The sequence below is a fragment of the Macrobrachium nipponense genome, chromosome 42 (assembly GCF_015104395.2).
Source record: "Macrobrachium nipponense isolate FS-2020 chromosome 42, ASM1510439v2, whole genome shotgun sequence".
Lineage (NCBI taxonomy): Eukaryota > Metazoa > Arthropoda > Malacostraca > Decapoda > Palaemonidae > Macrobrachium > Macrobrachium nipponense.
This window is the reverse complement of record NC_061103.1, coordinates 53054149-53082147: the sequence shown is the minus strand read 5'-3', so window position 1 is coordinate 53082147 and position 27999 is coordinate 53054149. Positions and strand designations below refer to the sequence as shown.

The 27999-nt window shown below is 43.6% G+C and overlaps 1 protein-coding gene and 1 pseudogene across 1 annotated transcript; one reads left to right on the top strand and one right to left on the bottom strand.

Annotated features, from left to right (window-relative positions):
* The window catches only part of LOC135213214 (gastrula zinc finger protein XlCGF8.2DB-like), a 68326-nt pseudogene that overhangs the window by 9850 nt on the left and 30477 nt on the right, over window positions 1-27999 (bottom strand).
* Window positions 18-27257, top strand: LOC135213391 (uncharacterized). The gene is made up of 2 exons (XM_064247367.1): window positions 18-440; window positions 27000-27257. Exons 1-2 carry the CDS (start codon window positions 18-20, stop codon window positions 27255-27257), a joined length of 681 nt encoding a protein of 226 aa, XP_064103437.1.

Genomic DNA, 27999 nt, shown 5'->3' with positions numbered 1-27999 from the left:
GGCAGGAGTCTTAAGAGATGGGTACTTTAAAGGTGAATCTGAATGAAACAGAGGTTTTGATGAGCAGTGGGGAAGACAGAGGCAGTATAGTAATACAAGGAAGAAGAGGCTTGATTATAAAACAGGTGGAAAAGTTTAAATACTTAGGATCTACATTAAGCCAAGAGGGAGGATGTGAGGCTGAAGTTGACAGTAAGATAAAAGCTGCATGGTGGAAGGGGGGAGAGGTAACTGAAGTAGTATATGATAAGAAAATGCCAACCAAGCTACAAGTCAAGATCTATAGCACAGTGGTAAGACCAGTGTTAATGTATGTAACAGATACATGGGCTCTAAGAAGAAAACAGGGAGTAAAGCTTGAGAGAACAGAGATAAGAATGCTGAGGTGGATTATGGGAATATCGCTGCATGAGAGATTGAAAAATGACGAAGCAAGAAGGGTAGGCTTAGTAAAGATTACAGAGGTGATAAGAGAGTCACGATTGAGATGGTAGGGGCCATGTGTTGGGGGATGAATGACGAGGAGGGAGTAAAGAGGGCTTGAGAGGAACCTGTCGAGAGATGAGATGAGATGATTCTTGTGAGGTATGTGCACATTAGACGAGAATGAAATGCTTTCTAGAGACTGAGGACCCAGTGATGGTAAGACAGAGAAGTTTCTCATCAGTAATTCAATCTCATAGAATCAGAAACAATACTACTTAGAAAGAGACTAAGGTGAATTTGGACCTACGCCTTCACAGTTGAATTGGAGAGAAGTGAATTCTCAAGATTCTAATCATAGAAAAATTCCTGTCGATGAAGCCAACCAGTGAAGAGCTCTAATCCCTGGTGTTTTACAGAAGACTGAAAAAGTTATTCCGCTATTTCATTGCTGCCTGGCAAGAAAGTTGGTGCTTGCAATGAAGGTGGAGAGTCTTTTAGTAATGAAAACACAGGGATTGTATTGCCTGAAGAACTGCTTTTTATGTGTTGGATCAGGGAGGAACTTTTCTATCTACTCTGGAAGCAGAGCTAGTCGGGCGGGAAACAGGCGAAGTCTTCCGTTATTCATTTTCAATTCAGGGTGGTGAACAAAGAATAATTGAACACCTTACAAATTAGAGAATACATATTAGAAGAAAAAACTCAAATTGTCTGAAGAAAATCATTCTGCGTCATCGCAGCAGCCAGTGGGGCAGGTGTGATGGAACAGAGGACTACAGACTTCTGTTATACCATATGGTAACAGAAAGATGATAATGAGTCTAATGAGATATATCTTTGTCTGAAAATTCTCACATCAAAAGTAGAGGACAAGACATGGGCCTTATGTGAGATTTCCGAGCCAACCAGAGACCTAGGTCTGTGATGGCTAGTCAGAGAGATTCGGATTAACAGTTAATCCTCGATAGAGGAGAATCAATACTAAGATGAACAGAATCTCAGAGAGAGGGCAGTACTCTGCCCCTCGATCGAATCATTATACTGAGTTGCCTGGTAGTGCATTCCATATTGGAATGCATTTGGCTTAGAGGCATCAAGCACAAAAAGATACACTCAAGAATCTGCATTTTAACTGAAATGGGAGGGAAAGAAATCCTCTTGTTTGGTGATAATGCAAATGTTGTGGTGTTGTTGGCAAAATTAAAATTGGAAACTCTTGGGAGACCTGAAAGGCTGTCCTGAGTTTCAGGTTAATTAAGAGAAGGTACTATTTGTCTCCGTCACATACCAAAAGAATTAACTTACAGATATGCGCCTATTACTCGGACAGTGCAACTGATAACATACGCATGTCATGAGGAGAACATACTAGTATATTTTTAGATTCCTGTAAATCGAGCTCCAGCCTAATTCTTCTTCATTCGAATGACAAGAATGAAGACTGGAAGCAGACCTCTTTCATTTTCTATTGAAGAGAGTGAAGGTGAAGCTGTATCAGAGGGAAACTTCTATGGTGATTACAGGACACCAAACATGACTAGTTCAAGTCGAACTGGTTTTTCCCAAAACAGTAGCACTGGAGATGCATTCAAACTTCTCGGCGCTATTTTTCCTAACAGACTGACATATGTTCGGTAAGATCCTAAGATTGAACCAAAAACATAGTCTCTTGGATTCGAACTCTGGGGAGTAGGCTTTGTAGAGTTCCTCTTATTCCCTCATTCATCCCAGTGTAACCCAGAAAGTAGAGGGGAATAAAGAGAGAAGGATTGACTGTTCTTGCCCGCTCTTCTCTGAATTCTGTCAAACGAAGCATTCACTCCTTACAACCGTTTCATTCGCCCAATCACGAGCAAAAGTTGAGTGGAGTTAAATGCAATAAAAGCTAGCAAGAACTTGCCACGTCTTGCTATGCATCTATCTTCTCTGTGATCGAACCTCAAGAAAAGGACTAAACAGAGAAGCTCCCCCAATCTCCTTCAGATGCCTTGTCCCAAGGGACAGTGACATCGATCTTGGCACTTGAAGAATAACCATTCCTGGCTTTCACAGGTGGGTCCGAGCCACCAATGCGACTCGGTCCCTTCTCTCGCCCTGCACCACTGTCATGATGGAGAGAAGACTACCCATCACTGACTGCGGGTGTAAGACCCCCCGCTGGAGGCTGTAAACTTGGAGAGACTTGTACACGAGTACGAGACACAGCCCCATTTCCATGAGCCACGCCCTTGGAACCAGAGACAAGATAACGAACTTGGGTTTGAACTCCAGGGGCTCCGAGACACAATATTCTAGGGATAGTGTCTTGGTTCCCACTCAAGAAGGAGCAAGTGAGCTGAAGAGACAGCCAACTGCTTCCTCCCTAAGAAAAGGATGCAAACTCTCTGAAGTCTCGAGGCGAGACTTCTTGGGGGTGGAGAAAATACCTTCCTCTTCTTAGGCTGTGGAAACCTTCGGAGCGGGAGGTGAGGAGTGAGATGACAAAGACGATGACCCCTGTGAAAACTCGCACTGATCAAGAGCAGAGAGTTTTTGGTAGAGCTGAGCACTCATCTCGGCAGGCTAGCTGGCCGAGCCGAGTCAAGTGAGCTGAGCAGATCACCACTACATAATTATGAGTGGTAATCATCAACAAAGATCTATCACTTCTTCCTAATTAACAGTTCTCCTTTGCGGCTGAAGCTCCAAGAAGAAGAATAAAGAGGGATTCTGTGTGTGCTGTCCTATGTGGACCCTAAGGTCCAAGACAATACCAAGCTTTGCATAACTCCAAACCAGACTGAAGAGCGAACTCATCTGTACTGGTAAAAGCTCATATCACTATTCAAGCACTCGTGATAGTGAGTGCTCAGCGAGTGCTAGAATTCATAAGACTTCCCATGCTCGGCAATAAAACTCGACTTTTGCAAGTCAATAAGCAGGCCTTGTCTCGCCCTGGTGCTCGTGTGCCAGTGAAACAAAGTGATCCAGGTGCTCAGCAAGACTCCCGTTTATTGTTATAATTATTGGGAATACCCATTGCCCGAGTATTTGGAAATTACAGAAAACCAAATCACTCTGAGAATGATTACACACCTATCCATGAAATTTTCGCGGCGCACTTGGGGAGAGTCATGGTGCAGAAGGGTGCCACGGCGCACAGGTTGAGAATCACTGATCTGGAGTGAGAATCATTAATCTCCTTAACTAGTCTAGTTTTACATACACCCATCAGCGCAAAACTAACCCCAGATGAACTAGAATCTGATATTTTGAGAATAAATGGCAGCAAAAATAATCAAAATAGCAAAGCTAATTGAAATAAACAAAGCCACAACTAAATAGTATGTCACAGAATCACAGGAAAGTGAAAAAACCACCCAAAAGATGACAAAGAAGGTTTGCAAAACCACCGATGTTACACAGAAGCCAGCAGAAATCAAATTGAGGGGTGCAGTGTCATCATACCTGTTTAACGGAAGTGGGCGGTTACCTGCCACCTACACTAGCGATGGTGGCACCACCACGAAAGTTTGAATTTTGGTCTGCCATGGTCGGGATCCTACAGCTCAATAAGCTGCTTGGTAAGACCCTTGAATAAAAAAGAATACTAACCCACCAGGAAAGAGCGATGTTTAGCAAAGCAAACAAAGCGAAGCAAATGGCAAACAGGGCAGAGGGCAGCACGCACCACATCGTCGGCTGAAGGTAAAGTGACACTCTACTGACAAGGAAGGCGGGACTCCCACACGGCCATTCAGTAGTTAACTGCCAAACCACCTTGTTAAAGGTTTAATGGCAGTGTCCAGCTTTGCTGAAGACAATTCCTATGATAAAGGCCGAGGGTTTGTGTATTGTGTACGAACAACAGATTATTTGTACTTTGTGGTAAGTTAACATTCAAAACAAAAGCTCAAAGTAACAAGATGAAAGCTGCCAAAAATGTCAGTCAGTGCATCATGAATAACTCACAGCCTGGGTCTTCAAAAATGCAATTGTGTCATTAAGTAACTCAAGATTCAATATAGGGACACTCTCTCTTATTGCAATTACTTCACTTTTATATCACTTACCTAGAGTATGTTATTGAGGAAAGTTAACTCGATCCATAGAAAACATGTTCTTTCACAGATTACCAGTGATCACTTATAACAAAACAGGTTATCTGTGGCAAAGAGAAGTGATCTTCATTAACACATAGAGGTTTACTATATACAATACAGTACCAATGATATTGTACACTTAGTACTTGTAAATTCAGTGCCAATGTTAGAATAATGCAGTGTAAAACGTGTGAAAAAATTTAATCTTTCCCATTCCTGTCTTCTGTGTCCCTGTATGAATCTGAAAACACAAGTTCTGTACAGGTTAAATTTTCACACTATTAATGTTCTGGGTCCTTCCACATTAATATAAACTAAAAATATGTTTTTATAATAAAATCAGGTTTTGTATATACTTACCCAGTCATTATGTTGCTAACATTTCCACATGTGTGGCAGCCTAAATTCAAATCTAGATGGCTCACTGTAGGTATACAGTGCCATCCCCCAACGGGAATACTAGGAACGACTTAGATAATTACCTCATTCTGTTTTATGCAAAATATCCATCAGAGTGGAAGTGGGTGGGCTCCGGTCATATAATTACTGGGTAAGTATGTACACAACCTTATTTTATTCCTAAAATATCATTTTTGTATATTTGACTAATCTAGTAATTATAGGTAGTCCCTGGTTATTGGCGGACTCGGTTAATGGCAATCCGGTTTTATGGCGCACATGTAGCGCCATAAAATCAGTGATTTATGGTGCTATAACGGTTCAAGTTTCAGTTATCGGTGCCATAATGTGCTGATAATAGTATTATAGCGTCACAACAAACCTAACAGAGGTGCCACTAACCGAAACTTGGTGCCATAAGCGCCATAAATCCCATAAATCACTGAGTTTCGGTTAAAGGTGGTTTTTAATTATCAGCAGCCCGCCGAGACCAGAACCCCTGCTGATAACCAGGGGCTGCCTGTACTGCTGACTCCACACTAAATGGAGGTGGGATCATGGACATATTCTACTCCAAATATTATGTCATGTAACGAATTTGAAATAGAAAAGTTGTTGCATTGAAAAAACAATGCTTATCATTCTATCAGAGAGCTATTCAGATGAATACTGCCTCTGGTTGGTGGTCATCTTAACCCATAGTGGAGTGGTGGTAGTACCTAGGGTCACCTCCTACTTCGGGGGAACTTTGCAGCAAGGGGAATGCTCCTATGGCTAGCAAAGTATAATAGGTGCCCACCCTTCCCCACATGCAACACTGAAATAAAACAACCAGAAAACACTGACAACTACACTGAAATAAAGTCATGACCCATCCACTGGGAGTGGTGGGTGCTCCAGGTACACTGTACCCCCTGGCTCTCCAAACTCAACACCTTACTGAAAAGGAGACGACATAATAGGAGAATATCCTATGCCTCCTTCTGCAATGCCATATCAGTCACTAAAAAAGGTCTCGAGGTATTGAAAAATTTCTAGATTTTTTAAACTTACATAAAAAATATGATAAGAAGCGAAGATCGTTTACGTCTCCCATAGTCTGATAGGAGAATGGGCATAAATAGCAAAAAACCTCTTAAAACTAAGGATGAAGAGGCTCTTCTTATATACTTAACTTTGCTTCAAAGTAGGCAAAAAACATTCCACAACACTGAGTGTATCTCAAACATGAAGCCCATACAAAATGGAAGACGAGGACAAGACAACAACACTTTTATACAGAGGAAGAGATAACTTCCAAGGTTATGGATGGTTCACTGATTCCTGTTGTAATGAAGGCTGGAAGTCTTTAGCTGTGTCAACAAACAGGGATGTACTACCTGACGAATCTCTTCTTGTCACTGCGAGGGTTGGTTCAGAGAGGAACTTCTCTTTACCCTGGAAGCAGAGCTATCAGGGCTTTCAGTCTTGAACATTCATTCCAATTCGGAATTAACAACTAGTAGTTGAACATTTTATGAATTAGAAACAAATATATAAAAGACAAAAAACTGCTGTGCTTGCCTGAAAAATCATTCTGAATCATTCCAGTAGCCTATGTGTCAATTGCAACAAAGCAGATGACTTGGAGACTTCTGTTATACCATATGGCAAACAGAAAGATGATAATGAATCTTATGAGACACATCTCTGTCTGATGATTCTCGCAATGGTAAATGATTAGCACAAAACAGGAACCATAAGCAAGATTCCAAAGACAACCAGAGACAAGTTTCTGATGGCTGTGCAGAGAGATTCAAATTAAGAGTTAACCCTCGACACAGAGAAACAATACTAAGACGAACAATATCTCAGTGAGAAGGCAGTGCTCTATCTCTCACTCTACTCCGTAGGCTGAGTTACCTGGTAGTGCTTCCCTCTTTAAATCATTTAGCATTGCGAGAATCATCAGACAGAGATGTGTCTCATAAGATTAATTATCATCTTATAGAACCATCGAATGTCTAACAGATACACATAAGTGCCTGCATGTTAACCGAAGAAAAGGGGAAAGCATTCCTCGTTTGGTGATAATGCCTACCTTTTGGTGCTGTTGCCAAACAATACCACAAGATGTCTCAATTCAAAACTGGAAACTTTTGGGAGGCTTGAAAGACTGTCCTGAGCTTCAGGTTATCACAATTTTTAAAAAAGTAAATTGTAATTTCCCTAACCATACAAACCTGGGGTCTTTTACATTAGGAATTACTTTTAGTTTAAGCTGGAAAATGGCTGTTGAAGTTTCAAACAAGGTGACTAGGCAGTTAACTACTGTCCGCTAGACACAAATATTCCAATTTGCTTTAGGCCCAGGAAGTAGAATGAGGGGTGGCATGAGGTTGGCCTATATGTAAATGACCTCAGGTTTGTATAATTAGGAAGAATGCAATTTAATTTTAAAAATTGTGGTTTGTTCCTACACGATATACAAACCCTCAGTCCTTTACATTAGGAAGACTCATTGATTGGTGGAAGGAATCTGAGTGAGCCTCTATGAACAGACTGGTGTTCACCCAACCTATGGTCCCTTTCCTGCTCATCAGAGCAAGGAAAGGGACCCAGCTTCTGTTCAATTGATTGGAGTATGAGGACTGCGAGATCAATGAGCAGACTTCTGGAACATTTCATATGAAGGAGGAAACGTAACCTCATATGAAAAAGCAATCAAAAACTTTATTGTCAGAGACATTTAGGCAAATACAAGAATTGGGTTTGTTTAATGCCAGACCCCCTGTCCCCCCTAGCTAGGGAAAGGGGAGGATATATATGCTTCTATAATATAATCAAAGAATATAGAAAGGTTACTCTATCATATAGAGGCAGTCCCCAGTTATCGGCGGGGGTTCTATTCTCGGCAGGGTGTTGATAAACGAAAACCGCCATTAACTGAAACTCGCCAATTTAAGACGCTTATGGTGGCGAGTTTCAGTTAATGGCGCCGATAACCGTTAAAGGTGCCTAAACAAATTCTACTGGTGTTAATGCAGGTGAAATATTACTTCCCTTACCTTTAAAAGAACCGCTCTTGGAGGAAGACCTCCTGATCCTATCACATTCCAATTTACGCCGATAAGAATCATACACCTTCCATCCATCATCGGAAGTTATGGCTCCATAACTCTATTATTGGCACCTTATGGCACTGTTAACCAAAACTTGCCCCATTATGGCGCCATAAATCACTGATTTTATGGTGCTAGACAAACACCATAAAACCGGATCGCCATTAACATTAATCTTACCTGCATCGGCCACCAGTTCCAGCTTGTGACGAACGTGACTCTCTGCCCGAAGGAAGAGAGCAACGAAAAGAGGAAAGAAGAGAGCCAGTCCCTCTCACATTTGCACTTTCATTCATACCAATCACAAAAGGCAAGATACAACCTTGTACTGTTAAAGGAACTGGGTAATCTTCACAACTTGTTGAGCAGCCACCAAGGGTCCTAAAGAAAAAGGGTCCAAGGCCTTGTGGGCTATATCCCAAAGGTAGAAAGCAGTGAAAGTCATCTGATTAGACCACACCCCTGCTTTCAGTAACTAAGGTGTCGTCTTTTCTACGGAGGAATACACTTTTTTTATCATTTCACGAAACCAGAAAGAAATAGTGCTCTTGGACACTTTTTCTTGGTCACCTCAGTGCGAACGAAGAGGCATCAATACTCAGGTCGGAGATGTCAAGTTCTCTTCAGATAGCGCCGTAGCACTCTAACAGGACAAAGCAGCATATCATCAGGGTCATTACCATATAAGTCCTCTAGAGAGGGGATCGTAAAGGACTCGAACCTAGAGTCAAGGACCGAAGGATTCCGAGTCTTCACTAAAGTCCGAGGTGAAATCAAGCATAACCAATCCCTATCCCCTCGAGTGTTTCACACTGAAAGAAAGACCATGTAGTTCTCCTACTCCCTTCATCAATGCCAGGGCAAGCAAAAAGACTGTCTTGAGGGTCAGATAATTTTCTGACAACTCTCGATGAGGCTCATAAGAAGGATGAGTCAGGCTCTGAAGGACATGAGTCACATCCAACTCAGGGGGCCTGAGTTCCCTGGGTGGGCAAGACCTCTCGAAGCTTCTCATGAGCAAAGATATCTCCAAAGAGGAGCAGATATCTAGACCCCTCAGTTTCAAGACTAGGCCAAAGGCAGACCTGTAACATTTAACTGCAGATACAGAGAGGAGCTTCTCTTGGTGAAGAAAGACTAGAAAGTCCATGACCTTCTGAAGCAAAGCTCTGATCAGAGAGAGATCCAGTCTATGACACCAACCACAGAAGACGGCCCACTTCCCTGGTACAGGCAGTCCCCAGTAATTGGCAGGGGTTGCATTCTTGGCGGGGTGCTGATAAAGGATATATACTTCTATAGTCTATTCAGAGAATATAAAAAGGATACTCTGCATATAGTCTTACCTGACTCAGCCGCCAGTTCCAGCATGTGACGGACATAACTCTCTGCCCAAAGGAAGAGTAGAATGAAGGAAGAGGAGAGCCAGTCACTCCCACCATTCACACCCACATTCATACCATACAACAAAAGGCGAGATGCAGCCTTTTCCTGTTAAGAGTAGGGTAAGCTACACAACTTGAGCAGCCACCACGGTCCCAAGAAAAAAGTGTCCAAGGACTTATCCTGAAGGTAGAAAGAGGTGAAAGTGGTCTGATTAGACCCAACCCTCACTTCCAGTACCGGAAGGTTCTTGCAGAATGTGAAGGAAGAACCAATACCTCTGACTTCGTGAGCTCTCAGACGAAAGGTACTGGTGTCCTTACCTTCAGCGGAATATGTTTCCCTGATTGCTTCATGAAGCCAGAAAGAAATAGTGTTCTTTGACACTTCTTTTTTGGTCACTTCTTTCTTGGTCACCTCAGTGCGAACGAAGATTCGTCAACACTGAGGCTGGAGATGTCAAGTCCTCTTCAGATAATACCATAGCACTCTAACAAGACAAAGCAGCATCTTGTTTGGAACACTACCACAAAAGTCTTCTAGGGAAGGGATCATAAAGGACTCAAACCTAGCATCTGGAACCAATGGGTTCTGAGTCTTCGCTACGAAGTTTGGGACAAAATCAAGCGTAACCCATCCTCATCCCCCCAAGTGTTTCACGTTGATGGAAAGGCCATGAAGTTCTTTAACTCTCTTCGCTGATGCTAGGCAAAGCAGAAAGACGGTCTTGAGTGTCAGATCCGTGTCTAATGACTCTCGTATAGGCTCGTAAGGCGGACAAGTCAAGCTCCTTAATACAACAGTCACATCCCCCTCAGGAGGCCTGAGTTCCCAGGGTTGCCAAGACCTCTTGAGGCTCTTCATAAGCACAGATATTTCTATGGAAGAAGAAATATCTACACCTCTCAGTTTCAGGACTAAGCCCATGGCAGATCTGTAGCCCTTAACTACAGACTGAGCGGAGCTTCTCCCAGCAAAGAAGTACCAGGACTCCGTGACCTACTGAAGAGTAGCTTTGGCCGGAGAGAAGCCCCATATATGACACCAACCACAGAAGATGGCCCACTTTCCCTGGTATACTACAGCTGTAGAGGACTGTCTGAAGTATCCCACCATCTCTGTTGCTGCACGTTGAGAAAAGCCTCTTGTTCACAAGAGGTGGTGGATAACCTCTAGCTGTGATGACACAGGGACTACATGACCATTGGTACCACTCTATGTGGGGTTGACATAGAAGGTTGTGCCAAGGAGGGATTTCTCTTGGTGTTTCAGAGAGAACTAGCAGGTTGGAATACCAATGGCCTGTGACCATTTGGGAGCCACCAGAATCATCGGTAGCTTCCTGTTGCGCCAGGTGACGAACAATTCTACGACTGGACGCCCCCATAGGCCATATAACCTTTCAGCCATGTCTGTGTGAAGGGACCACTCTGTTCCTATCACCTGATTCTGGTGACTGAATTTGTCTACCACTACATTCCTCTTGCCTGGAATGTACTTAGCTGACCAGGCTCTACCGAGCGAGCTGCTGCCCACTCGTGCACCTGCACTGCAACTGGTGACGAGGGAGAGATTACATGACCCCATGCTTTTGAAACATGCATCATTGGTGTTGTCGCTTCATCAAGACCACAGGTTGTTCCCATCACTGATCCTTGTAATTCTGGATAGCTAGTTAAGGCTAACTTGAGTCCCAAGAATTTGCTGTGAGGTGCTTGTCACAATGGTTCCCCACGCCATCGTCAGCAACGTTCCAGGTTCTCTCCCCAACCCTTGGAACAATGTGTCTGAGAAGAGAAGCATGTCGGAGGGGGAGTGGTGCAACTCCACTCCTATTAGAGGTTCCTGTCAAATCCAGTCACCAGGCTCAATCCTCTCTCACTTCCTAGACAGTGAAATGAGAAAGGTTTGAGGGTCTCAAGCCAGTGACCAAAACTCCTTCAGTCTCCACTGAAGAGACTGAAGGTGAAGCCGCACGAGAGGGACCAGCTTCACCAAAGACAACAGGTGACCGATCATGACTAGCCATTGCTGAGCTGGCTGGCTGCCCCTGAAGTTGCTGATATGAGTCTGTGGGGAAGACTCATGCTGCTACCATATCAATCAGCATGCCCAGGTACTTTATCCCCTGCGTAGGAATGAGATCCGACTTCTCAAAATTTATAATAATCCCCAGATCGTGACAAAAATCGAGAAGGTGGTCCCTATCCTGTAGCAACTGAAAGTGTGAGCTTGCCAGGACTAGCCAATCATCAAGATACCTTAGAAGACATATCCCTACCAAATGGGCCCTGCCTGAAGGGTGGTCAAGAGTCTGAAGCACAGTGCCCTGAATTGAAACACCATCCAGTCAGGATAAAGTGAAGATACTTTCTGGAGGATTGATGGATGGGTATTTGAAAATATGCATCCTTCAAGTCCACCAACAGCATGAAGTAGTCCTCCCTGATCGAAGCAAGCGCAGAGCATGAACCAAGTCTGGCAAACAAAGTTCAAATGATAGAGATCTATCACTGGCTTCTAGCCCCCAGAGGTTTCTCTACTAAGAAGAGTCAGCTGTAGAAACTAAGAGACAGATCTCACAGCTCCTTTGCTCAGCATGGCGTGCACTTCTTCCTTCAGTGCTAGATCCTTGGCCGAACTATGGATGTAGGTTTGAAGACAGACCAGAGAGTTGGTGAGAGGTGGCCTCAACTTGAAGGGGAGTAGACATCCCTCCCAAAGGATATCTACTATCCAGGTCTCGGCTCCATATCACTGCCTTGTTGCCTGATGGCTCGATAGGCACTCACCCACCAAAGGCAGCAGCTGGAGGGAACGCTGCCCCTAGCATTTCCCTTCTTCTTCTTTCCCTTACCTCCCTTACCTTGGTGGAAGGAGGGCTGGGAGGAGTGCAACTCAGATCCTTTCAAGGAGACAGAAGAAGGCTGGGTATTTCTTTGTGTTCCCTTAGGGGCGGAGGAAGAGCTAGCTTGACTCAGTGGTCTAGATGCAGTTGTATGCGAAGTCCCTGAGGTCTTCGTAACTGCCTGGTGGATGAGGTGATCGCTGTGTTCAGCTCTATGTTTCTCCACCACAGCATCTACCAACTCTCTAGGGAAGAGAACAGTAGAACCCAGCAACAGTCCATTCTTAAAATCCAAAGCCAACCCTAGACCAACGGACCTGGTGATGTGATGTAGGACTGCATCCCTCCTCCTCAACACCAGGTTCACCTACAGGTTGACAGTCTGGTGGGCTAGGTAGGAAATGGCCCTACCTCCAGACTGACAAAGTCTCCCCAAGGTCGAGTCTTCTCCGGGAACAATGGTTCCTAAGGAAGCTGCAACCCTGGATACTGTGAGACCACAGATCCAGCCAGGAGACTGCCTGAAAAGAACCAAACATTCTCTGCAGGAAGGTGCTGCAGCGAAAGGTCAGGACCTAGATGAGACTTCTTGGGTAGTGGGGGGAGACCACCTTCTTCTTCAGCAGTAGGAGTGGGCACAGGTACGTCTACCAGAGCGGGAAGAGGGGCAGCAGCAGGCAGGGGTACAGGAACTGAGAGAGCACCAACACCTGGAAGGAGGTCTAAAGGTGACAGTGCTCAAGGGGCCACAGAGACAAAAGTGGCTGGGGGATAAAACATATTACGCCTAGGGTTATAATTAATGATATATTGCCAATATGTTCGCTGTGACCTATTGGAATGTGGAGAAGCAACGACCTGAGAAAAGCTGATGAATGGTTTCTGTGGGGTGGCGTGAGATAAAACTGCATAGTTAGACAAGTCAATGTACCTCAGTTCATGAGCTCTTTCCAAAGTGCCTTTGGGAAACTGGTTGTAGCCAGTAATGTGAGGCGTTGTTGAAATGTGCATTCGTATGTGCGTGTGCACCTCTTCTGTTAATAATGTATGATACCCAAGTCTATGGTGGATTTGGATAGCGACGTCTTTGGAAGAAAGACAAGATGTCGGGGAAGCTTAGCGAAAGTTTATCTGTGATTTGTGTGTGAAATATTCCGGCTGCTTGGGTGAGTCTTATACTGTTTTAGCCAAAGAGTGGCTTGTTGCCTATTTAATATTTTATGGGAATATTCAATCTTTGACTTTGTTGTTAAACTTATGTGTGTACTTACGAGTGTTTCCCATGTCTTTGAAACAGACGGTTCTAGCGGAACCATGGGGGGGACTGAGAAGAAGTCCCGATGGAAGAATAGACATTTGGTGTGACAAATACTTTTTAGACATTTTAATGTTGGGGTTTTATCGGAATTAAGTTAGTCAGTAAGACGTGGAGCATTATCTTTGTTATCAAATAAATGTATTTTTTATAATGCAACTCTCTCATTTTGATTACCTGTTAGAGTGGAGAGAAAGAAGTAGAGAGAGAGAGAGAGAGCGGTCGCTTGGCGAGAGAGAGAGAAAGAAAAGTCGCGAGCCGCTGGTTGCTTAGAGAGAGAGAGAGAGATTTATGTGTTGTTTGCCTGACGCTCAAGTTACACATTTACCAAATGAATAACGAGGTTCATATCCTCATTACAAACACAAAGTATCCCGGTGGGAGGGGCATGGACATGTCCTGCCTAAGAATATGGGGATGCGTCCCCATCACCACAGAGGGAGTCACACTGGTGGGGTGATGGGAATACACTAAGTGAGGAGGAGCTACATAGCTTGGCACTGACGAGGTAGGTGTTGTCACCACCACAGTCACATGAGTCACAGGGGCCGATGAGAAATGGGAGACAAGGCCCCGTACAGATGGTATTCCAAGAAGGCCCAACTCCACCCATGCCTTATGCAAATCCCTAGAACATGGAGCCACCACGCCTGAAAGTCTGGTTAGTGAAGGGAAACTCTCCTCATTCCGAAGGGGTAGGATCCCCTTTGGAGCGAGCACTATTGTCATCCACTCCACTCCCATCTTCTTTGCCTGACGAATCAGACAAAGAAGAGGAAGGGGAAATATCCTCCGAAGAGGAAACAGCAAGTCGAGGGCGCTTACGAGGAGAAAGGAAGGATGACAAAGGATCAGCCACCAAGGGAGTTCTTAGGGGCGTGTAACCCTCTGACGAAGCCTTGGCAGCCTTCCCCCAAGATTGCTTCCTTCCTTCATACCTCCCCCACTGCTCGGACGACCAGGACACACACACACATATATTACAAGATAAGTTTCTAGTACACTCACTCCCTCGACATTTAGCGCAAAGGGCGTGAGGGTCCACATCAACTGTGGAGCAAAAACTCTCACATTTCTTACACCACCTACAAGACATACTCCCTGGGAGAAGGACTTTTCAGGCTTCAGTAAATCTAAGATTCCAATGCAAGCACAAGTATACACCAAATAAAACACAATTAAAGATGAGGAAAGATCTCACCGCAGGCGAAAAAGGTAAACAACAGTGGTGAAACACACGCCCTCACTCGACAGCAGCCAAAGCAAATTGGAATGTGTACGCCCAGTTAACTGCCTAATCACCTTGCTTGAAACATCAACAGCTGAAAGTTATTCCTAATGTAAAGGACCTCAGGTTAGTATATTGGGTATGAACAATCCTGATGTAAAGGACTGTGGGTTTGTATATAATGTAGGAAGAACAAAAGGCTTTCACAACTTTATTTCTCATTTTTAATACATTTTTTTTTACGTCACTCTGAAACTGCTGACTGTCTGTATAAACAAAACAACAACTATACTCATACATACCAAGAATTCACAAACAAATATCACAATTTTTTAAAGAAAATTGTATTTTTCCTAACTATATAAACCTGACATCCTTTACATAAGGAATCACTTTCAGCATAGGCTGGAATACAGCCGTTATATTCTTGAACGAGGTAGTTAGGCAGTAACTACCTTGTGGTAGGTGGGTAGGCCCCGCCAGATGTCAACACTCCACTTTGCCTTTCAGCCCAGGTTTCGGATAAAGGGGTGGCATGAGGTGGGCAATAATCAAAAGGACCTCAGGTTTGTAGTTAAGAAAAATACAATTTACTTTCAAAAACTGTGATTTGTTCCTACACGATAGACAAACCCTCGGCCCTTTACATATGGAAGACTCACTGATTGGTGGGAGGAATATGAGTGAACCTCTAGAACTGACTGGAGTTCTGCACACCTGGGTTATTCCTGGTCATAAGAGCGAGGAGTGCCGCCCTGCCTCTGACAACTTGATCAGTGTATAGTTGCTGCATAGTAAAGAGTTAGACTTCTGGCCCTTTTCGAAATGAGTGAGGAATCATAACTCTCCAAAAAAGGAATGGGAAGAATATTTAGAGTTGGAGGCATTAATGCAAACTTCTGGGAAGGATTTGCATTACTGCCAGTCTCTTTCCTCCCCTTGCTAGATGAAGGAGCGGGATTGCTTTTATAATTCTGATAAGGAAAATAGAAAGGAAGCTCGATGTGCAAGCTTAATGCATCAATCGCCTGACCAGTAAGTGTAAGTTCGAGTCCTATCCTCAACCTAAAGGAAGAAGAGTAGAAGGACGAGGAGGGGAAGGTGGAGAGACCAGTCATCCTTGCATCCTTCTTATCTCTAGAACCGCACACAATAGGCAAGATACAAGTTGTCCTCTTGAAGAAGCTGGGTAAGTAATCACAACTTGTGAGTATCCACCACCGATCCAGGGTAAAAATGTTCCAAGGATCTGTGAGCAGAACCAAGGAAGAAAGATATAAATGTGGTTGTAATGAGACTGCATCTATCTTCCGGTGCGATATATTCTTCAGAGTGATGAAATGTACACAGCCACTGGCACTGCCCGCTTTCTGAGAGAGCGAACAGTGAACACATCCAACTACAAAGGAGTTTCTCACTATCTTGTAGAACTCAGAGGAAGAAGTGTCATTAGACACTTCTGCATTTGAAGTCAAAATGGATAAAGGTATCGACACTCAATTAAGGGTGTCAATCCTAAGTAAGCACAGCAAAACACCAATAGGACAAAGTAATGACTGATCTGGATCTACCAATACAAAGTCAAAAGTACAGGAGATCATGATTGATTGACTGTGTCTATTAAACTTGGTGTCACAACGTCTAGGTAATTGACACCGAAATAAATTAAATAGAAAAAATTAAATTTTAAATAAATTTCATATAAAAATATCTATAAATATATGTATATAAAAATTTTGTTCGTATCTATAAGTTCTTACATAGACAATCTAGGTATAATTTAAATTTGGTTGAGGAGGCCCGCCTCCCCCATAAATTTATATAACTACTCTATATTACAATCCTTTCGAAGAATTGTAGCTAGGATAAAATTACTTACTCTTTCACGACCCCAAGACAGGAACCTATGTCTCAAATTCCCGAATCTGTGACATTCAACCAGCAAATGTTTCACAGTCAAGGGCACAGTACAGTTCTCACAAAACGGAGGATTTTCACGAGACATCAAGAACCCAACATCATTTCTTGTCTCCTTGGCATATATGGATATGACCAGGGAGACACTGATGACATGATACTGCGCATTTTTTATTATTTAAAATGTTATTGTTATAATACAATTAAAGTTTGTTTCATACTTACCTGGCAGATATATATATAGCTGTATTTTCTGAAGTCCGACAGAATTTAAAAATTCGCGGCACACGCAGTGGGCGGCCAGGTGGTAGTACCCATTCCGCCGCTGGGATGCGGATATCAGGACTATTCCCATTTTCCTATTCATATTTTATCAGTGCCACTGTCTCCTGAGGGGAGGTGGGTGGCACTTTTAATTATATATATCTGCCAGGTAAGTATGAACAAACTTAATTGTATTATAACAATAACATTTTGTTCATGAAACTTACCTGACAGATATATATATAGCTGAATCCCACCTTACGGATGGTGGGAAAGAGACAGAATAGGATTTTTGGGAAACTAAATTAAGTAGATGTATACATCTTGGTTCCTGACCCTGTCAGCATAGCCGACTTCGTGATTACTGTCACCAAAGTCTGCTTCTGCGTTACTAGAGTTGCCAGCGAGGTAGAGACCTGTAATGCTGGTGCGCTCTAGATGATCTGTCAACGGGGGCGTGACCACAATGTGACTAGACCTATGACCATACTTTTGAGGCACCGAAGCTAAAACCACCACCTGACCTAACCTATCAAGTTAGTTTCCATAACTTCTAGGCTAAAGAAAAGGAAACGCGCCTCAAGCGACCAACCCTTCAAAGTTAAAAGCACACCTATCCCTTTTCTATAGGATAGGATTCGTGTTGCTTCTTGCACCCAATAATATATCTACGGATATGTATGGTCCTAAGCGACTTACGGATCTGAAATGTCGTCTTCACACATCCCGTCGGGAGTGTGAAGCGAACACAGAGTTGCTTCGCTAAAGCGTGGCACTCAGGATGTTACTGAGTGTCATGCTCTGTTGAAATGCTTCCGAGGCCGCGCCCTCACCTCTTGAGCATTCATATTAAGAAAAAATCTCAAATCTTATGCAAACATAATGAATGAGACCTCTTAAAAGAACTCCTTGGCTATAATGCCAGGGTGTTCTTGGACATGAACCAGTCTGGTCTTTTTACGGAACACCGCAGATTGTCGGGAGTGTGAAGCGAACCCAGAGTTGCTTCGCAAAAAGCGTGGCACTCAGGATGTTACTGAGTGTCATGCTCTGTTGAAATGCTTCCGAGGCCGCGCCCTCACCTCTTGAGCATTGATATTAAGAAAAAATCTCAAATCTTTATGCAAACATAATGAATGAGACCTCTTAAAGAACTCCTTGGCTATCATGCCAGGGTGTTCTTGGACATGAAACTAGTTCTGGTCTTTTTTACGGAACACCGCAGATTGTCTGTTGACCTTGACTTTCTATAGTTTTATCAAGATAAAACTTGAGAGACCCTACAGGGCCACAGGACTCTCTAATGCCCTTGGCCCAATAATTTGTGCCCATACCCTTGGTCTCCAAGCCTTCGGGTCAATGGTCAGACAGGTTTTCCGTTCTTATCAAGAACGGAAGGCTTAGCGGACAGACCGCATTATGTCCTTTAAAGCCAAAACCTCTGATGATGGCTAAAACCTCAATCTAACCCTCCTTGCCGTGGCTAGAGCGGTTAGAATATTAGCCTTTCTGGTCACGTGTATTAAGTTCGCAGAAAGGATAGGTTCGAAATGCATTTTGGCATCAGAAACTCAGACTACGTCTAAGTTCCATGCCGGAACCTTTGATCCAGAGAATACAAGATCTCCACAGACCTCAAAGATCGTGAAGCTTTGTTGTTTGACAGAACCGAATCTCTGAGCCTAGAGGCCGTCAACAACATATTTGCATATTCTACAACAGTTAGGACTTCTATCTTATCTCATACTTCATACGGAAAGATAGAACCATAACGAAATTCACAGAGGTCGAGGTGGAGGAACAGTCATTTCCCTTCACTATCTCCAGAAACGGCCCCTCCGATTGAAAAACTGAAAAAATAGGCAGCACTGCTTTGCCTTGGCCAAGAGACTGCCATAAAATCTTGAAGATCTTATCGCTTCTCGATAGTCTGAACGCTTTCAGACTCAGAGAGGAGAGATATTAGATACTTCACTAAGTGACGATGTTTGATTACACCGATTCTCTCAGGGAAGGGTCTTTGGACAATTCTCTGAATTACCTGACCTCTGTGAATCAACCTCTTAGAGGCCAACATGTGGCGACTAAAGCTAATCCTCTAGGATCATGAATAAGGGAACAACTTAAGAGGAAGCTCCTTCGTCTTCAATTACGAAAAACTTAACGAAGGACCTCCCTCAGTCTCTCCTCACTTTCGACACTACTTCTAAGTGAGGATTACTCAGACGTCAGTAGTTGTTGCCTTCGATCGAGAAGACCCCCACGGACGTGCACTAGATTAAAACGACCTATTGGGAGGATCGTTACGTTCCGTGCCCAAGCCCATAACCAAATTCTCTCTTCTCGAGCTATGAGAGAGCTGAAGAAATTATCCGAGATGATTGGGCCACTCGATCCAACCTCACCCTTCGAGGGAACTGGAAAGCCGACTAATTTGGCTTCCAATTCTTTCAGACAATGTGCCAGAACATCTGTTCTCTGTTCGGATGTCTGGCACCCTCTCGCTATCACCTGAGGTGATCCTCAAGCCGTTGAGAGAAAATTAGAATTACAAGATCTTTGATGTTATTTCCAATTTCTTCGTGAGGAAAATTTGTAGAGGTCTGAATTGCTGTTTATTCAGGGAAAACAGCTTCTCCAGCGAGGAAATGGTCCCCAGCAAACTCATCCATTCCCTCACTCAGCCTGCTTCCTTCCCTAAATAAGGCTGCGCTTTGCATAAGCAGGAGAGCATTATTATAGTGGCTATGCCGCGGTAGATTCGTACAGAATGTTACCGTGCGGTAAACCCGCACCTAACAAGTATAAGAGATATCTTGTTGAAATTTTTCTAAGTAAACACGGGCAGTATGATCATTCAAGATTAACTAGAAATTTCCTCAACCCGAGGCTAAAATCCATGATTGTAGGGCAAAGAGACGGTTTTTTATTAAAGCCATTCCCGCAAGGGAGAGAGACGTAACCAACAGCGCATGACACCGAGCTAGCCGGTACTGCGTAGATCACAGTAACAGCAGCCTTGATCATCGTCTCGCACTATATGCCTGAGTTACCAGCTACTCCTTTTACGAAGGGATAGTATGAAATTATCGAGCCAAAGGAACTCTCAAGCAGGCATATTTAAACGAAAACAAAATTCGCTAAATACAGAAGCTGAGTTGATGTTGCAGTTCAATTAGAATACTTCTCGTCTAAGTCGCAATCCGTAGCATAACTAGGATATGCGCCTACCCCTCGGACAATTCAACTGCTTATAGAATCATGTCGCGAGGTTAATATACGTAGTATATTTATAGTATTCTGAAACAACGATCTCCATCCTAAAATTCTTTCCTTAAAGAAAACAAAATAAGGATTGGAGATCGACCACCTTCGATCTCTATCAAAAAGAGTGAAGGAGAAGTCTTCCTCGAAGGAAAGCTTCAATGGAGAACAGAATAACTATCTGCCTGAGTTGCCAGCTACTCCCTTTACTAAGGAATAGGTATGATATTATCGAGCAAAAGGAAACTCTCTCAAGCAGGCCTATTTAAACGAAACAGAATTCGCTAAATACAGAAGCTGAGTTGGTGTTGTCGTAACAATACCTGAAGAGTTGTTCTTACTCCGAAAACTCTTGGAAGGTTGAAGGGAGTGTCAAATAAATACATTAGAACAACAGTTCTTTCGGCTTCTATCCGCAGAGGTAAATACGATATGCGTATAGACTCGACCCATGCGTTAGCAAAATGACGCAAAGATAAACTCGTAAGTATGTAGTAATTTGAACATCGAATTCTCTACTACTCTTTCCTGGACGAGGAAGAGAGAAAGAAAGGAAAACGACTGTCCACGTTCGGTTCTGAAAATGAATGAGAGCTCTTCCGAAATTTATTACTTATCCGCTTAAGCGATAAAAATGTTATGAGATCTTTGTCAATGAGAAACTAACCCATTTACATGACAGAAAGTAATCCAGAATTCGAGCATATAGTTTTCCCGATTCCCGCAGAAATCGAGGAAGGGCAGGATCCGTGATTAGAGACTGGGCTTACGACAGGAAGGACCTTAATGTTCCCCTTCGGCAGCGCAATCCCGAAAGCAGACGAGGCGTTTTTATGACACCGAAATCTGCTTACAGTTTTCCTGGAATTCATCAAGTGATGGATTCTATTGACGCTCCCTTCGTAGAAACGAAGTAGACATCTTGACGAGACCAAACTCCTCCTCTACTTCGACGACGCCCTCTTGAAGAGCGTTCTTGCAGGAATCCTGCCGAACGTCTTGATGCGTAGGACGCCTATCGTTCTGAAGAACGTCCTGGCAAGTGCTCTACCGAGCGTCATGACGTGTAGGATGCCGAGCGTCTTCAAAAGCGTCTCGCTACTCCTGGCGAGCGTCCTCGCTAGTCCTGGCGAGCGTCCTCGCTAGCGTCCTGGCCGAGCTTCCACCGAAGCGTCCTGGCCAGCTTCCCCGAATCCTGGCGAATGTCCAAAAGCGTCCTGCTGAGCGTCCTCAAAAGCGTGCTGGAAAGCGTCCTGCTGAGCGTCCTCAAAAGCTTCCTGCCGAGCGTCCTCAAAAAGCGTCCTGGAAAGCGTCCAGCTACGAGAGTGTCTGAGGCAGAGAACACCAAGTCTTCTGAACGACGTTTCAGAGAGGAACGCGTTGAGCGCCTTGATGCATGCAAGGCCCGCCAAGAGGCGTCCTGGCGAGCGACCTTGCCAACATCTCAATGTTATGACGAACCGCGTTTTGCGTATGACATTGAATATTTTTAAGGGACGTCCTCATGCGAGTCTCCATGGAGAGCCGCACGCTGCTCCTGAAGTGTGAACACTAAAGGAAGACGTATGGCTTTCGTCTTCCGCAAGGTGCTTGCCGAGCGTCCTGGAGAATGTCTCTACTTATAGGACGTCGAGCACCTCCAAAAGCTTCCTCACGTCTAAATTGCCCTTCTTATGCCGACCAGAGACATAGTTGTTTGACTGTGCAAAGCAGCTTGCCGGCCGTCAAACTTATCAGCTTGCTTTATCGAAGTAAAGCGAACGTTACATAACGTATACGGAGCGCAATGAGGAGAGGAACGAATACTGAGTTGCTCCTCCAAAAGGTGGAATCAAGAATGTCCTTGATTACCAAATTCTTTTGGAATGCTAGCGAGGTTGAAACAGCTCTAACTCATGAGCGTTCACTCGCAGGAGGCTCAAATCACTCTTCTGGCAAGATGAATGAACCTCCTTAATAATGTATAAGTGATATATACATGAGCGTTCACTCGCAGGAGGCTCAATCACTCTTCTGGCAAGATGAATGAGCCTCCTTAATAATGTATACATGATATATACATGAGCGTTCTCGCAGGAGGCTCAAATCACTCTTCTGGCAAGATGAATGAGCCTCCTTAAATGTCCCTTAGGAAAAGAGCCAGTGCATTCTTCTAAAGGGAGGAAAATGTGGTCTCTTTACTCTCTCATCCTCTCGTGACGAGAGAGGAGGACGTGAAGCGTCCTCTTCTCTAAAGCTTCTTTAGGGGGCGCGAGTCCTTCCGAGAACTCCAACCCCTGTGTGGGGAGGACGCCTCGGAGGACGAGAAGCAATCTTTCAAGATTCGCGCACGTGCACGATCTTTAGCAGCCTGGGAAGAGTCAACAGGTTCTGCCGAAGGACGCCAGATCGGTGGGGAGCCCCCGTAACCCTCTTGCGGCTTTCGACATGCCCTCTGTCCTGAGTCCTGGAGTCCGACAGAGGTCCAGGCCTAGAGGCATTATGGGGCGATCTGACGCCCCCCTCCACAACAAGGGGCACTACACTTCACAACACTGGTTGGAGAGCGAGCACTTTAGTCTAAGATTACTTGATGTAATCCTTTAAGCAGACACTTATTCTAGGCTCGTAAGCCATACCACAGGGTTAGGCAAAATAAAATCTACCAGGAGGTTAGAAGGTTCACTATTTCTAACTTCTGTTTACTGTGGAGGAAAACTCCTGATTCTAACACGCTCTAAAATGCGTAATTGAATCCTCCTTCTTCCGTAATCAGTCACACATTACACTAATTACCTTATGCAAAGAAAACATGTAAACGTCATATATACTAAGCGAGTGTCTACCGAAAGTTACGGTAGCCTCACCTTACCATGCAGACAACAAAGTCTGAAACTAGGCTAACTAGCTCAGACTCAAATGCAATGAAAAAATTTACGATAGCGTATGCCTAGCCACAAATCCAGTTAATAATCGAAAGAATAATTAGGATACTTAAGTGGCTAATGAAGTTTCAAAAATCCTAGGCGGAGGTCTGTAACAGTTTGTTTACCGACCGGCGACAGAAAAAAATATGAATAGAAAATGGGAATAGTTCCTGATATCCGCCTCCCAGCGGCGGGAATGGGTACTACCACTGGCCGCCCACTGCGTGTGCCGCGAATTTTTAAATTCTGTCGGACTTCAGAAAATACAGCTATATATATCTGTCCAGGTAAGTTTTCATGAACAAAATATCCTCTCAATGGGACTGCCAACATTTTTTTAATTCTCTGACCTACTAAAGAATATAAATCCTGATATGGTAGTAGGCATCTTGTGGGTTCTGTGGAGTTGACTGCCGACTTTGCAAGTTGGTCAGCTTTCTCATTCCCAGCCACCCCAACATGGGAAGGCACCCAACAGAACTTTATTTCTTTCCCTCTTCTTTTCAGTAAAAGCACCCATTCCAATATATCTAAAATCAGAGGGTTTAAAAGGTTGAAAGATTCCAGCGACTGAAGAACACTTCTTGAGTCACAATATATAATAAAATGATTTTCATTCCGAATAAAAACTTCCTCTAACTCCTTTAAAACTGCATAAAAATTAATGCAACAGGTGATACCCTGCCACTTCTCTCTAAATCAGGGAAGGCTACTCCAAAGTCGACGCCAGCATCTGACTTTGAGCCGTCCGTGAAAACTGCAGTGGAGTTACCATGTTGCAAGGAGTGTTCTAAAAATATTGACCGCATGGCCTCACTGGACAATTCTGTCTTGGTAAAATTAAAATATCTACAGAATTTTACCTATGGGAAGTTCCAGGGGGGACTAACTGAATATTTTGCTGGTAAAATCTCGATCCTTGGCATATTTAATTCACAGACAATGACATTTACTCTAAAAGCGAATGGATGAGGTTCCTTGGGGTGATTTTCATAAAACTGCCTATGCCTTTCCTTTCTCATACAAATGCTGGTTAAGACTTAGGTAGCCTCTGGAATCTATACCAGCTCCGAACCAGTAGGCGCTTGTAATGAAGATCCAGTGGCACTTCATCAGCATCAACAAACATGCTCTCAGTGGGAGATGATTTAAATGCTCCTGTACACAACCGAATTCCTCCATGATGAATTGAGTTGAGCATTTTAAGGATATTTGGCTTCGCAGAAGTGTACACCTCACACCCATACGTTAATTTTGTAAAGACCAAGGCTTTATATAATCTCAATATCTGAGTCTGGTCTGCAACCCACGAAGTGTGAGACAGGACTTTCAGCAAATTCATTGCTTTCAAGCATTTTGCCTTAATATATTTCAGATGTGGAATCCAGGTCAGCTTGCTATCACAAATCAAACCAAGAATCCTTGTTTCACCAACACATGGAATTCTCTGCCTATGAATGAATAGATCTGGATCAGGGTGGATTCCCCTTATACGACAAAAGTGCATAGTTAATGTTTTACTGGCAGAAAATCTAAAACCATTAACCTCAGCCCACTTTACTATATTATCACTGCAGAGCTGAAGGCGGCGTTCAGCTACTGCTATACTTGATGCTGCAAAGGAAATCGACAGGTCATCAACAAAAGGGGTATATGTTATATCTGGGGGAATTATTTTAGAAACCCCATTGATTACCAAGGTGAACAAGGTTACGCTTAAAACACTTCCTTTGGTACTCCTTTTTCTTGATTGAATACATCTGACACTGTTCCTCCAACCTGAACCTGAAATAGCCTTAATAAAGACGGGCAAATTGCCTCTCAGGTTACATTCATAGAGAATCCTCAAAATGCCATATCTCCATGTTGTATCATAAGCCTTCTCTAGATCAAAGAAAACAGTGATGTGATGCTGCTTGTCGGCAAAAGAAGGATTCGGACTCGTCAACAGATGCCAAATGATTGCGCATCCGAGACGGAATCCCGACATGACACCTACCTTTTGAAAGGTGATGTTGAGAACAAACCATGTAAATACTCTATCTTCGTCGCCAACAACACTGAGAGATGAGATGATGGTAAGACAGAGAAGTTTCTCATCAGTAGTTCAATCTCAACTAAGAAGAAACTATACTACTTAGTGAATGACTAAAGTGAATGTGGACCTACGTCTTCATAGATTAATCGCAGAAAAGTGAACTCTCACAATTCTGATCACGGAAAAAGACCTGTCGATAAAACCAACCAGTGAAGACGGCTCTAATCCCTGCTGTTTTACAGAGGACTGAAAAATTTGGCGAGAAAGTCGGTGCTTGCAATGAGGGTAGAGAGTCTTTCAGTGATGAAAACACAGGGATCGTACTGCCTGAAGAACTGCTTCTTGTGGGTTGGATCAGGGAGGAAATTTTCTGTCTACTCTGGAAGCAGAGCTAGTCAGGCAGGGAACAGGAAAAATCTTCCATCATACATTTTCAATTTGGGGTGAGCAAAGAATAATTGGACACCTTACAAATTAGAAAATGTGTATTAGAAGACAAAACTCAAATTGTCTGAAGAATATCATTGTGTGCCAAATATGGAGTATGAGACATGGGCCTTATGCGAGAATTTGGAGCCAACCAGAGACCTAATCCTGTGATGGTCAGGCAGAGATTCGAGTTGGTAGTTAATCCTCAATAGAGGAGAAACGATACTAAAATGAACAGAATCTCTGTAAGACGGCAGTACTCTGCCCCTTGCTCGACTAATACTGAGTTGCCTGGTAGTGCATTCTATACTGGAATGCATTCGGCTTAGAACCATCAAGTGCAATAAAGAGACACTAGATCATCTGCATTTTAACCGAAATGGGAGGGAAAGAAACTCCCTTCTTCTGTGATAATGCAAATATTGTGGTGTTGTTGGCAAAGATTACCACTAGCCATCTCAAAATCGAAACTGGAAACTCCTGGAAGGCCCTCTTGGTCACATACCAGAAGAATTAACTTACATATACGTACTCGGACGATGCAACTGATAACAGAAGCCGGTCATGAGGAAAATAAACTAGTATATTCGTTGGTTCCTGTAAATTGTACTTCAGCCTAATTCATCTTCATTTGAATGACAAGAATAAGGACAGGAAGCAGGCCTCTGTCATTCTCATTAGGTTCCTCTTATTCCCTTGTTCATCCCAGTGTAACAAAGGAAGTAATGGGGAAAAAGAGAGGAAGGTTGACTGTTCATGCCCACTCTTCTCTGAACTTGCGACATTTTCACTCTGTCAAATGAAGCATTCATTTCCTACTACAACTGTTTCATTTGCGCGAACGCACATGAAAGTTGAGCAGAGTTGAATGCAGTAAAAGCTGGTGAGAACTTGCCACATCTTGCTACATATCAATCTTCTCCGTGATCGAACCTCAAAGAGGGCTACACAGAAAACCTCCTCCTATCTCCTTCAGATGCCTTGTCCCTAGGGACAGCAACATCGATCTTGGCACCTGAAGAATAGCCATTCCTGGCTTTCACAGGTTGGTCCGAGCCACCAACACGGTTTGGTCCCTTCTCTCTCTGCACCACTGCCATGACAGAGAGAAGACAACCTATCATTGACTGTTTGTGTACAACCCCCTTTGAAGATTGTACACTAGGAGAGACTCGTACGTGAGTACCCAACACGGCCCCGGTTCCATGAGCAGTGCCCTTGGTCCCAGAGACAGGGAAAAGAACCTTTAATCTAGGGATTGGGTCCCAATTCCCACATTGGAAGGAGCAGGTGAGCCAAAGAGATAGCCAACTGCTTCCTCCCGAGGGAAAGGATGCAGGCCCTTAGAAGTCTTGAGGAAAGAATTCTCTGGGGACAGAAACTACCTTCCTCTTCTTAGGCCATGGAAGCCTTCAAAGAGGGAAGCAAGGAGGCGTCAGATGATGAATATGAAGATGATGACCTCTGTGAAAACTTACTGCAACACAGGAAAGGAAGGTGCTATGTCATGGCATGGGAAAGCACTGATCAAGAGCAGAGTTCGGCTCAACAGACAAAAGATCTGGTTGATCGAGCCGAGTCGAGTGAGGTCAGCAGATCACCACTACATAATTATAAGTGGAATCATCAGCAAATAACTATCACTTCTTCCCAGTGAGCTGTTTTCCTTCGAGGCCAAAGCTCCAAGAAGAAGAATAAAGAGGGATTCTGTGTCTGCTGTTTGGATCTTAAGGTCTAAGACATGAGGACGTTACTTGACCATTCACCTAGAAGGTGTTGCATGCAGTACCAAGCTCTGCATAACTCCAAGAGAGACTGAAGAGCAAACTCATCTGTACTTTTGCAAGACCATAAGTGGTCGAGCCTTGTCTCGAGACTCCCGATTTTTGTAATAACAATTATCAGGGAAGTCCGTCTCGCTTGAGTATTTGGAAATTACATAAAACCATAACACTCTGAAAATGCCAGAAATTCCAAGGAATTTGAGCATTCAGTGACATTCCCGGGGATTCATCAAAAAAAAAACCAAAACTCTTGGAGAGTGCTGGAAATTCCAAAGAATTTAAGGGCTCAGCAAGACCCCCGAATTCCATCAAACAATCATCGGAGGGGGGGGGGGGGGGTCCCTATTCGTTTCCAGTAGAAATCGAGGAGGAACAGTAGAAATCGAGGAGGAATGCAAGTACAGAATATGTACTCAAGGCTCCTGTCAAATTAACGTAATTTATTGATTTAGTTTTTTTTCTTAAATCAGCCTTGTATTCCTTAGTTTTAAGTGTTTTTCTCATATATTCAGTTCAGCAGCTGTATTTTTCTGCGTTAACGTAACGTTCAGTTGTTTTGCTCAGTGATTCCTCCTCTTGTTGTGAATTACCTAACTATCGTGTTAACGATTGTTT